At 40.7% G+C, this 13,237-nt stretch overlaps 2 protein-coding genes across 3 annotated transcripts in view; one reads left to right on the forward strand and one right to left on the reverse strand.

The window, feature by feature from the left end:
- LOC127599791 (uncharacterized) overlaps positions 1-13,237 on the forward strand; it is a 149,257-nt gene that overhangs the window by 17,328 nt on the left and 118,692 nt on the right. The gene's annotated exons all lie outside the window — the stretch shown is intronic.
- Positions 784-12,732, reverse strand: prc1b (protein regulator of cytokinesis 1b). Of its 2 annotated transcripts, none has more exons than XM_052063929.1 (14): positions 12,574-12,732; positions 12,258-12,390; positions 9,261-9,383; positions 8,455-8,688; positions 7,790-7,960; positions 6,837-6,986; positions 6,604-6,751; positions 6,383-6,519; positions 5,456-5,551; positions 5,247-5,393; positions 5,061-5,171; positions 4,816-4,950; positions 2,653-2,749; positions 784-1,882 (listed from the first exon to the last, which is right to left on the reverse strand). In XM_052063929.1, the coding sequence occupies exons 1-14, from the start codon at positions 12,720-12,722 to the stop codon at positions 1,860-1,862; spliced, it is 1,854 nt and encodes a 617-aa protein (XP_051919889.1). In that variant the 5' UTR covers positions 12,723-12,732; the 3' UTR covers positions 784-1,859. The 2 variants fall into 2 exon arrangements, with proteins under 2 accessions (XP_051919889.1, XP_051919888.1); XM_052063928.1 differs by having other exon boundaries at positions 2,576-2,749.

Here is a 13,237-nt window from a genome sequence, read left to right on the forward strand (position 1 = left end):
AGTATGGTGAAAAAGGTCCTAATTAGGACACCCATCCATTGCAGTGACACAGTGAAACCAATTTTTCAAAGTGATTATGTCAAAAAAAGCAAAGTTGTTTAGATGGAAGAGCCATCACAAGGTTAATTATTTGATCGTAAAGAGTGCTGGCACCTGGGAACAACACAAACAAAAACGTGAATCATGTCTGTCTCATATTTACAATGAAAGGTTAATCTTATGACCCTTTCACTGCACATGAAACAGAAAAAAATGAACAGATATAAAGTGATTAGAGCAAGTTCTTGTATAATTTGACTAGATGGCCATCACGCTCGTCTTCTTTCACACAACAGATTCTGTTTTTCCCCTCGGGTTTGAACCAAAAACCACTGCCGAATTTCTTAACTCCAGTTGAGCGATTAGAGATATGGTAGTTCCAATTTTCGGATCCATTTAAATACCCTATTCTGTTCTTTTGGCCACTCAAACAACTGTTTGCCTGAATGTTAACAGTGCATCGCCACACAGCATGGAAGCATTTCGCAGATTAACTTGATAACAATGGCAAAGAGCAGTTAACGGGACTAACAACGGTGCAGAACAATGGCTGACTTGCACCCGGCCTTCTGTAAATGACATCGGAGATTGCCGGAAAAAAAAAACATTTCTGTTGGCAAGTGCCTGGCTATGGGTCTATCTGTGTGGGTTACGTTAAAAAAAAACAAAAAACGTTAGATATGCTTGAAATACTTTTAACTCAAAGTATTAATCAAAAGATCATTGGCCTACATGAGGACCCGCCATTTTGAAAGTGATGGATTTATTCCATTACATTGCTTTAGAAGTGAATAAATGCCTAATGGCTTTGGCTCGTTCTTTTTGAATCACCCCGTACACCAGAAACTGCAGTTGTTCTAAAGTAATTCAAATGAACAGAAGTTGACCCCTTCACTCAAGTATCACCATGTTCCAAATTACAATAGAGCATCAAAGGGAAAAAGAAAAACAAAACGCCCCAGTTTCCCAGTCTTTACAGTAGAAAAAAAGGCATACATGAGGACGTTTTTACATTTCCCATAAAAACAATTGCTTAGTAATGGATTACATACGAGCCATACATAAAATGCTGTTTGCCCATGTAGTGATTCTAAGTGAGATAGAGCTTTTACATTAACGATCCTGTCCACTAAATGTAAAAGCACTGGTACAGGACTTATTACCATCTTAATGGCTAGTCCATTCCGCTTGTCAAAAAAAAAAAAAAAAAAAAAAAAGGGATGTAAAGAAATAAAAAATATATATGTACAGACAGTCACACGTTACAACCAGGGGGGAAAACTTCAAATGGAACAGTGTGTAAAACTACACAATGAACTGGAAGATATTTTACAAAAAGTGCAAATATATATATTACATTTGGTGGGTCACCTTTAGATTGCATAACTTCTGAATGATGACTAATTAAATGTTGCTTACAAACAAATACCATGAGGCCGGATTTTCTTTTCATCTTCGTCAACACTTAAAAGGCAAGGCAGCGTGACTATAGCATGTTTCCCGTGGACAGTGACAGACTAAACATCTGTGTGATAGCACCGCTCAAAGCAGCAAAGCCCCTCATTAACCACTAATACTGCATTATTAACTTCACTTACATTTAAATGCATAGAGCGCCATATTGTGCTATCTATTCAGAATTTTTTATGAAGTAGAAAAAAAAAGTTTTGCAATTGTAAAGTTGAGCTCATGAATAAACAACTGTGGATTTCCATCATGTGAATGTATATAAATATATATAGTGGAGGGAGTCATGTCCAGAGGTGAGAGGTTAAAGTTTGGTGATGGTAGAGTTCAGGATGTGCTGCTGGATCTTGGGGTTAGAGGCCTTCGACAAGTCTCGCTGTCAAAAAGGAAAAGCAAAACAATTTTTAGGACCAAGAATGAACGTCGCAGCCTTTGGCTCAAGTCTTCCAAGTTAACATTCACAAATCATTGGTTTGTTGACCGAAAAATACAAATAAAGAAAGAAATGTCACCGTAAAACTCTGCCAAAAAAGTCTTGCTTTTGTCCCTCTGAAATCATTCCGCTATCATTTCCCCTATTGGATGCTTTGAGATGTCATTACAATGCACTGAGCTCATTACAGTTGAGACTGTTTTGTTTTGGATGTGCGATTGTTATCAGTGTCAGTCCTATGACCACGACTTTCTATGGGAGAAATAGTTTCTAAATTGGAGGCACAGGATCAACTGAGATTTTACTCAATTGGCAAGCTACACACTTGAACTTTAGCACCGTATACTGAAGAATAGTGTAAGTAAGAACTGTATGTGATTTTTAAAGGCGTGGTGTCACTCGAGCGCGAAACAGCATGCTTTAATTGACAGACATGCAATTAACGCAAAGTGTGAAATCACTCAAGGATTAAGAAATTAACACACCTGGACTGAATACTTTCAGTATTCATGAAGTCCCTCCAAAAGGCAAATTTACAGAAATGTATCAAATTTCGTAACACGCCACATATTCCACGCAAGAGGCAAAGCAAGGGGAAAAGGGTAGACAAAACATGAAGACAAAATGGTCAATTACCACAAACTCGGAATATGTGCTGGCAACTGAGTTAAGGCTGACGTTACACTGCGGACTAGCGGGGGTCAGCAACGCACCACTCAGAGGGGTTCCCTTCAACTGAGTCTCATTCTCTTTGTCACAGTTCACTTTTGGATGGGGAGGTTTACCACCACCAATTCTTTGTGCGGGACCCTGAAACAGATCCAGTGGGAGAAACAGAGACTCACTGAACATCATCTTCAGGATAGCACTGAATGACTTCAACCTTTTTACTTTATGTAAAAAAAAAATCCAAAACAAACAAACAAAAAAAAAAAAAAACAGATCTCAGGGCCCTTGTCAGACTCAAAAGTAAATTGTCATCCATCTTCAACTGCTCATCCAGCTTTTTGAAGTCTTTTGGCTGATTTCATTTTGTCACACAACTAAAGCCCGGCGTACACAAAGTACCAACGGCGCACACTGGGCGCCACTGGCACAGCTGTTTCGAGGTGAGATAATCACGTGTGTTGGGATTGGACAGTGTAACGAGTAGCTCCTTCAGCCACAGACTGTTACAAAAATAACATAGGTGAAAAACCAGTAACAATTGTAAATAGCAGAGCCACCTTATACCAGTTGCATATATACAGTATATATATTCATTCATTCATTCATTTTCCGAGCCGCTTGATCCTCACTAGGGTCGCGGGGGGTGCTGGAGCCTATCCCAGCTGTCTCCAGGCAGTAGGTGGGGGACACCCTGAATCGGTTGCCAGCCAATCGCAGGGCACACATAGACGAACAACCATCCACGCTCACACTCACACCTAGGGACAATTTGGAGCGTCCAATCAGCCTGCCACGCATGTTTTTGGAATGTGGGAGGAAACCGGAGCACCCGGAGAAAACCCACGCAGGCCCGGGGAGAACATGCAAACTCCACACAGGGAGGCCGGAGCTGGAATCGAACCCGGTACCTCTGCACTGTGAAGCCGACGTGCTAACCACTGGACTACCGGGCCGCCCCAGTATATATATATATAATATTTATATTGCACTTATATTGAACTGTGTACAGCTCTCTTCTAAAACATTTATTTTGTACATGCAAAACGTTTTTTTTCTTCTTGCTACCCCCCAATTTTGCTGCTGTATACTGTAAATGTACCCAGTGTGGGACAATAAAGGATATCTTATCTTAAAACTTAAATGTTACCATTCGACGAGCACCGATGGCGCCTTGTGCGTGCCGGACTTTAGCAGCATTTTTTTGCTATATCAATTCAAATCTCTCCGGGAGCTATTTATCTCACCCCCGCCACTCCAAAAAGAAAAGACTGACGGGAATAGTCCCAATGTTAGCAACGTTTGTATTTCCTGCACATTAAGGGAAGTGGGCCAAGAAGATTTTGCCTGATAATACTGCATGCAGATGTACAGTTGTGTCATTATAAATTACTGTCAATAATATTATCTGCCTCATCGATATATTTGAGGGTCTTGACTAGGAATGGCTAATGTGAGTTGGTAGCTGCTGCACAAAATGAATGTTCTAATTTTTAAAGCGTCAAGATAATAATTTTAATGACGGCTTACTCTGTAATTTTGTTCAAATTTTATAGTTATTAATTTAATTATTTATGTCCTGTTAATTATAACAGGACATACCATGTCTACACACATATCAGTTTATTGAAAATTTTAGTTTTTTCTAAATACATTAAAAATAATACAAACAAATTTGAGATGAGCGCGTAGATTTACATTTGACAAGGGATGCAGTTTATCATTTGGCTACTTAGCAAAATTATTTGCTCACCCCTGATTTGGATGAATTGATTTAACAGGTCTGGAGGTAAGCAGGCTTGGGTGCGGTCAGTGAAAATGAAGTGAAAACTGCCATTAGCCTCAATTCATAATTGAACAAGGGAGACATGGCATGGGGGATTAGCTTTGCTAAGATTGTCTCTTTTGGGAGTCTGTGAGCAGAAAGATGACAACAAAACATCGCAGCCTCCTACAGAGGAGGGACAATCTATGCATAATTTCATTTATACAAATATTTTTGTTCATTCAGGTACAACACTGCCCACTCTGCCTTGGACCCTCTTTTTGCATTGTAAACCAATAATTTGAATCATTACGACCAAATCAAAGCACCAATTATTGTCAGTGAAAATAAGGGTATTCCAAAACGTGATTTCTGAAAAAAGCCACATTGTCCAAACATTACTCAGAGCGTCTCAGTGTATTTTATCCACATTCTTTCGACCAACCTTATTGGCAGATAAAGGGGGCCGTGTCATCGGTGAGCGCGGCACAGGTGAGCGACAGACAATTCCGCTGTAGGCAGAGGCTGCAGAGCGCATGGTGCTGTTGGACGTGGCCATAGAAATACTGGAGGTAGCATTCTGAGAGGCAAAAGTATCATATACTGCATTAAAGACCCAAATTACCACTAAATTACGGTAATACCACAATGGCAGCATACTGTATAAGGAAAAAAACCTGGCAGGTTTACCATCCTTCGTGATTTATTTGGTGTATGGTTGCCCAGCAACCTCCGCTTGGGGGTTTGCACTGCTGTCCCATACAGCATATCCTCCTCAGTCTGCTTGCTCTTCTTTAGTTGCTAGTAAGCATTTAAAAAGAGGAATGTCAACTCAAATATAGGCAAATCGGTTTGGCGTAAAGGTAACATCCTTACCCTTTCTAGTTTTTCTTTTTCTTTTTCGGCTTGGTGCAACTTCCACTGTTCGTTTACGTATTGAAGAAATTTCTGGCCATTGACCAAAAACTCGCTGCCCTGCTCACTTTCCCATGCATCAATCTGGCCTTTTAGTTTCTTTTCCAGCTTAATACAATAAATTGTGTTTATTATCACATGCTCAAAATTGTATCGCAGGTATTTCTTACCTTTGGCAGGTTTTTATGCAAATCAGCCCTCAGTTTCTCCTCTCTGAGCAGATTCCCTCCTCTATTTGTAAATCTCGATGGATCTGATGCTTTTTTCTGAAATAAAAATCCAACTTTTTAGCGAAATACCATGCAACCAATCAACGACGGTATTTCTACAAATTTTGAGTGGAATAAAAAGATTTTAAAACTGAAATGAACTACTTTATATGGTTTCAAGTATGATGACTGACAACAGTTTAAGCTTGTTTGTTGGACAATGGCTGTTTGGTAATGAGTGCGGCTGAGCCTTTGCGGTTATTATGGATGCAGTGAAAAATAAACATTTAAAAAAAAAAAAGAAGAAAAATATATACAGTACATCAATCTAATCCAACAAGCATGTGCAATATTATATATATATATATATATATATATATATATATATATATATATATGTTTGTTTTTGGGGGGGTGTAGAACTTACTATAATAGCCATCAACATTAACGGAGTCATCAATAAATTAAACTGGGTGTGTCCCTCCTCACTCTCGCCCTTTTCAAGATGATTGTCAACTGGCTTTAACTGTCAATCAATGCCAAATTTGGAAGGAGGATTTGTAATTGCTTGAACGGAGATTTACATACAGCACGAGCATGGCAAGGAACAGGACTGATATCGTCCTTGTTTTGATAATATCTTGAATGTTCTCATCTTGATTTTGGTACGATAAAGATATACGGCCCAGCCATAGTTGTTGTATTGTTATACCCCCCACACCCCCAGAGCATGGCAAGGAACAGGACTGATATTGTCCTTGTTTTGATAATATCTTGAATGTTCTCATCTTGATTTTGGTACGATAAAGATATACGGCCCAGCCATAGTTGTTGCATTGTTACACCCCCCACACCCCCATGTGTTTTTCACCATTCAGGTGTACTCACATCTAACTCCAGGAAGTGTCTCCAGCTTTCTTCCCACTGGTGAACGCCATCAAAAAGCTCTTTGTGAGCCTCATAATGCTGCTTCAGACGCTGAATCTCAGCATCATGCATACTCAGTAGGTCCTCAGTGAAATCCTCTATAGGATCAAGTTTTACACTTAGCAAAACCCAACACAATTGTCCCCCCCCCCCTCAATAATGACCTGGGAAAATAAACTCACCACTAAAATATGGGGAAAATGCCTGCCGTTGCTCAGTGCTTAAGAAGCATTTCTCCCAAAACACAGCGATCTCAGAGCGAATGGCATCTGTAACATTGCGAAGGTTCTGCAGTTTTAGTTCCTCCAGATGTTTTAGCCCTGCTTGCAACTGATAAGGGAAAAAACGTGCATTAAAAAAAAACAACAACTTATGGAGGACTTATACGAAAATGAGGCTCGTCAAGTCATCTCACCGCCTTCAGGTTGCGCTTCTTGGACATGACCATGTGTTCAGTGAAAGCCTCTCTCTCCTCCTGGGATACCTGCAGTCTGTCCCACAGCTGCTGGATCTTCTCTCGAAGAGCCTCACAGGCTAACTCGTTGTCTTTCTTGCGTTGCTCCAGCTGCAACCCGGCAGTTACATCAGCTATCACAGGGATTGTTTTGGGTGGCGCCTGAAATCTAATCTGCTTTCAAATGATGGCCATCTACAAGTAAAGGCAGCCAACTCAACTGACCCCCCCCCCCCCCCAACTCGCTGTCTTGTGCGTATGGATTGGAGGTTGCAGTCAGCTTGCCAGCTTTGCGCTGTCTGTGGAGAACACTTCCAGTGTGTCAGCAATCACCTGAATATCTGACTGCATGAAGTTGCAACTTGCAACAGCGGTGCAAACACGCAACGTCTTTTATCTGAAAGGGTCCCGTGTAAATTCTCTGCAACAATTTGTGATGAAGACTGGGTGAAAAAGCGGCTTACAATTAAACAGGTTGGACTGCATTCAGGGTGCTCATTTGGAAAACATTGCGCAAGTCGCAAACTAAATGCAATGGTGCGCTGCCTGTATGGCATCAATTAAAAGTCCCATTGCTGAGATATTGAATAAGTGATGCAGAAGGTCCTCGAAAATTGAGATAAACCCGGTGGTCAGCTCAGACAGGTTTAAATGTTTTCATGGAGGGTTCCGAGTAGTCGTCCAGTACTCAATGTAACACAGCAATGCAGTCAAACAGTAATTGTGTGGTGTTTGACATTATTGACCTAATATGACTAATAACCACGAAACAAGGTAGGGGTTTTCAATGTGATGAATGAATGAATTTATGATGGGGTTTTAAAAAAAAATTGACGTGCATGTTGTTTTGGGGCTCAGTTTTCCGCATGTATACTTTCTGACAGTATAAATGAGACCAGGAAAAGCCATCTCACCTGGCAAAGAAGCAGTTTGAGTGAGGTAATGTTATCACGAGAGAGGCAAAAAGAGTCCTCGTCCTCGCCGACAACATCCTTCTCAAAGCTGGTCTCCGGCATGTGATCCAGATCATTCATGCACAAGATGATCTGCTTCTTGAGGCCCGTGAATTCAGCATACCGATTTGTCTGTCCATAGAGAAAAGGGTTGCAAAGCACAGCAGAAATGCCATTTGATTGTGTGTCTTCATTTCATTTGCATTCTGGTAGATGTGGACACGTGTTCCATCCCAATTTCACATGCCAATCAAGCCTGCTCCATTACACGACTTTTTATCCCTCACATAACAGTACATCCACAGTCCTTTTAGCATCACTTTGCTCAAGCTCTAGGCGGCAGTTGATTTAGACCCCAAATCACATCATTCCTCCCATAGTGATCCAAATATAACCGCAACATCATGCATGACACTGCCAATCAACAGCATTTTTTAAACAATTCACAGTACTGCTTTGGTTAAGAAAAAAGGTCCCTTCGGGTCTTAATGTCTGTGTTGAATTTAAAATGATTTCATAGAATGATGGTCTGAGAAGAACACTTTTGGTAATAGGAAAGGTAAAACTAAAAACTGGTCTTAAAGGAGTCAAAATGGTGAGTGCAGCCAAGTGGAAAAAGCTCCTACCTTCTCTGCATTTTGGTTTGCAATATGTTGGTGAAAGCTCTCCAGTTGGTCCTTCGAGGGAACGGAATCTGGGGAGATACCAAATGGAATGGAGCACAGGATGTCACACAGCTCGTGGTCCTGCTCCAGCAGAGCCTTCAGCTCTTGCATACGGCGAGTCTTCTCCTTTCTCAGGCCAGCGACCAGCGTACGTAGGTTCTTCTCCTGCTGGAGCATGCTCAGACCAACCTCATCCTGAATCGAGACAGAGTAATTAAAACCACATTAACAGAAGGATTGAAAAGGCACAATGTGATGCCAACCACAGAACCCGAAATGTAACTCACGGTATCTTAACACAGTGAGTATGCAATAAAGTGTTTGCAACCTTTGTTAAGAGTGGTTAAATACTTGTTTCCACAAACCTTTCACGAATACAATGCCGATGGAGTCGTTACAATGTTGGCCCTCTGACACTGTTCAGGGTCACCGACTAGGAGGAGACTAACGTATGCACTGTCCCTGTCACTCAGCCGTACCCACCCTGCCTGCGCCAAAGTCAGGCAGGTGAACCATGACACCAGCGATGAAGTCTGACTATTTCCTGTAACATTCTAAATCAGAGCTCCAGCTTCTTGGAATGGATTTTGTTCAAACTTGAGCTTTGCATTTACAACAAACTGCCTGAATTCAAATATGACAGCAATTTAAAATGGGTTTGGTATGCACAGTTGACCGTCTGTAATCCAGAATCTAATCGGATATATTTGTAAGAAATTGTTGCCATGTTCACTCTTCATATAAAACGCATCATCACGGACAATTACCTGAAACATAGGAATCTGAAGTTCGAGACAGAGCTTCTCCAGTTCAGTTTTGCAGTTCTGAATGCTGCTTATAACTCTGCTCCTCAGGGATTCCTCTTCTTTGATCATCATATCAAGTAAGCTCTGGTGGACAGAATTATCACAGTTAATCGACTTCAAGTCAATGCACCAGAACCAAACTGCTAATTACAATTCATTTTTGCAATAGGTAGTCTTTGCTAAAGATTAAGTGTCAAGATAATTTTAAAAAATGGATACTGCATTGCAAACATAACAGATGGGGGATTCAAGGAAATCTTGTGTGGTAAAACAGTTAAGTGCACCATATTTTTGACAAGCTCCCTTCCTATCGGCATTTTAAACTTGCCTGAACACACATGTCAATTTCTTGGCAACTTAAAAGTATGTCCTTGTGTTGATATTTATTCCATTGTTGTTGATACCAGGGGTGTCAAACTCATTTTTGTCGGGGCCACATTGTCGTTACGGTTTTCCCTTGCAGGGCCGTCATGACTGTGAATTTTTAAAAACCATATAAATGTTTAACCACCTCCACATATTATATACACAACAAGCAACATATGATGGAGAACCTCTTTTGAAATCAGAAGTCAAGAATAATGGTTTGTTTAAATATTGTTGTTATGGATTAGATATGACAATATGAAATGTGGGTTCAGACTTTAGCAAGCATCATGGAAGTTGGCATGCATGATTTGCTTTTGTGGGCCACATAAATTGTGTGGCGGGCCAGATCTGGCCCCCGGGCCTTGACTTTGACACGTGTGGTTTATACTTTAGCGTTTTATTGTTTCTAAACTGTTTTTTTTTCTTTTGTTTTGTCACATGGTGTTTGGTGTTACGTCGTGTGGACCTGCTGTGGATTGCTTTCAGCATTTTTTGGCCACGACATTCGTCAAAGGAGAGGAATCTGTGCTTGGTGGTTGGACCAATGCGTGTATCAGCACTGATTTTGATTGGGAGGAATGTCTGTGTTTCTTGCGCCTGTCATGGGAGCTTTTTTCACAGCCCTGTTTTGTTCAGCGGAGATGTCGGCGCTGTTGGATAGTCTGCGTTGGGTGCGCCTGGATGGAGGGCTGCTGAAGTTGAGGATGAGGAGAGAAGAGCGTCGGCACGGAGCGCCGATGCGTATTTGGAGCTGAGAGTCACCACTTGGAATTGAAATGGATTTACAGGAGAAGTGAACCAATCTCTTTTTTCGTCAGTGGATGTTTCAGATTCTTGTTTACTTTGAAACGTAGCTTGTAGCCGACGTGTGCACATTTTGAGCATGATGTCTCTAAACCACTGGAGAAAGGAGACTTTGATTCTCTCCTCCTTCATCTAGAACTGCTTCAAAAAACACAGCGTGCGTAGGAAAAGTGGTTAAGATTGCATGACTGTCCGTGTTTTACGTTATGTGTTGTGTATATTATTTACGGTATTCAGTTAATCGTTTTGTAAAGCGCTTTCAGCTGCAGCTATTGTGAAGGCGCTATATAAATCAGGATGTACACTGATTGACTGATTGCATGTTTTGTTCAGTTGCCTTGTTTACACTGCAATTGGCTGGCAACTAGTTCAGGGTGTGCCTGTTCTGCCCCATGTGGTCGATAGGGCAATGTCAGTAACTTTGTGTTTCCAAATCGTAGTCTTACCCTAACTTTATGTGTGTGTGTTTTTTAAAGCAGAACACTTGGTCTGTTGATTCGAACCACAACCACATTTTCTTAAGACTAATTTTGACTCTTTTTATTATCAACCAGCATGAGAGCTGAACCCGTGACACGGCAAAATAATACAAGATGCCTAATAGCCAACCACAATAAAATGCATAACCACTGCCTATCTTTTAAAGGTACAACGTGTACAATTTACTGCCATCTATAAATTGAATGCAACGACCTAAGCGGGAACCCCATGAATTTTAAAGCTCGCGCACTACAGTGCCTCAGAGAGGTCAAACTTTGCACCACCATATTCAAAGAGATGCAAGCAAAATGTCATCACAAACAGTTTCTTGAACACAGACAAGTGACAAAATAAGTGTATCGGGTATGTCACACGTGCTATAGTCTTGATGTTAAGAACTACGGCCTTAAGTTTGCTACCTTTGGGTGTCTATCGCAGAAAGATGGTGGCGAAACATGGCAGCTTTCTGTAGGGAGGTGCGCCCTATGTAATGTAATTACATTACTTCACTTCCAGTGATATTAAAAAAAATAAACAACAACGATGTGGTATAACATATATTACATTTTTTAAATCCAAAATGGTCTTTTGCATATTAAATTGATAGAGAGGGAAATCTCTCTCTCTCCTTTAATAAAATTGAGTTAAAATTTGACTTGAATAAACTCCCCATCAATTGTCATTCATTCATCTTATGTCAGACAACATATGATTTAATCATTCATGATGCATGGCAAAACATTACAAACAATAATACAAACATACGGAGCAGAAACGGTCTGGTAATATCCCACTGCCAACTATTTAAATGTGAAGAATGCATTTTTAAAAGAAGAACCATTCACTAATCCAGTTCGAACTTTTAAACTCCAGATAAAATAGTACATGCAGTACATTAAACATCTCTGACAGTATTATTCAAAAAGAATATTATTTAAGGCAATGATAATCATCTCATTAGATCAGGGGTAAGGGACTCCAGGTCCTCGAGAACCATATTCTGCCCGTTTTAGATGTCTCCCAACTCCAGGACACCTGGTTCAATTGATCATGATCGTTTCATGCTTATAGGGCTTGCTGATGAGTTGATCACTGGAATCAAGTGTATTGAAGTCGGGACAGATCTAAAACAGGCAGGATCTGACTCTCGAGGAACCGGAGTTCCCGACCGCTGCTTTAGGTTGTTGCAGGTGCAACTCATGTTCACGACACGGTATAAAGTACTGTATACTGTACCTTGAATAAAAACCAAGCTGTAGCAACATATAGTTTTTATCGGTTGTAATAACGTAAGACTTGACTCACCTTGATGTGGTTCTTAACAACATTAGTTCGCTGTAGCCTTTGGTCTTCTGGAATGCCAATCTCTTCCCAAATGTCCTTCAAGTGGCACAAGGCTTTGTTGAGGCATGAAACAGACTCTGCTGCTAGTACCTCACTGCAAAAATTACAGCATTTAAGACGCTAATCGTTATATCGCAATGAGTACAACTGTTGTAAACAAGTGAAGGAGGATTCAAACAAATGCTCAGTGTTCGGTGCACTGGACCGAAACCGGTTAACGTGTTTTATCAACGCGTCACAGTTTGTTCAATGCAATACAAAAATATTTATATCATACCTTCTCCTCATCGTTAACAGCGGTATGACTGCCACCGATCGAAGAAAACAAATTAAAACGTATGAAAGAGAGAAACTACAGTACCGATCGTCAACTCTAGCGCTCGCTCTCACTTGTCCGTTTGTATCGTTGTTCAAAACACGCAGCATGCAGTTCTGCTTTCCGATTGGCTCATTCTGTGAGGTGGCGCGTGTTGAGCTTCACATAGTCGGCCGTCGGAACGATGGCATTAGCAGGCACTTTATCCATTAGCGCCGCCCACCAAATGCTTTCCCACTTCATCTTTTTGATAAAACAAGCACACACTTTTTTAGGACGACGTGAATTATTGCGAAAGAATTAAATTGGAATACGGTACAGTAGTTAAGTGTTTAAACCAGTTTGAGTTCCCGGTCACAAATGATCATTCCACTAAACGTTGCTTTAATACCTGTGCTTGATTTCCAATTAAGTTCTAGTTAATATTGCTACTGACGAACTTCGAGATGTTTTTACTGGTCTGCGTCCATCTTTGATCGGATTGTATGTACTTGATATCAAGTTCTTCAAAAAGTTCTTATTTTCATTCAAAGCCAAACACATGACACTTTCTTTACGTTTATTACAGTACAGTGTACTCTGGGCCATAATTATCAATGACATTTGCTTTGAACCCCTTTTTCCT

Source organism: Hippocampus zosterae, chromosome 4, assembly GCF_025434085.1.
Source record: "Hippocampus zosterae strain Florida chromosome 4, ASM2543408v3, whole genome shotgun sequence".
NCBI classification, from domain to species: Eukaryota; Metazoa; Chordata; class Actinopteri; order Syngnathiformes; family Syngnathidae; genus Hippocampus; species Hippocampus zosterae.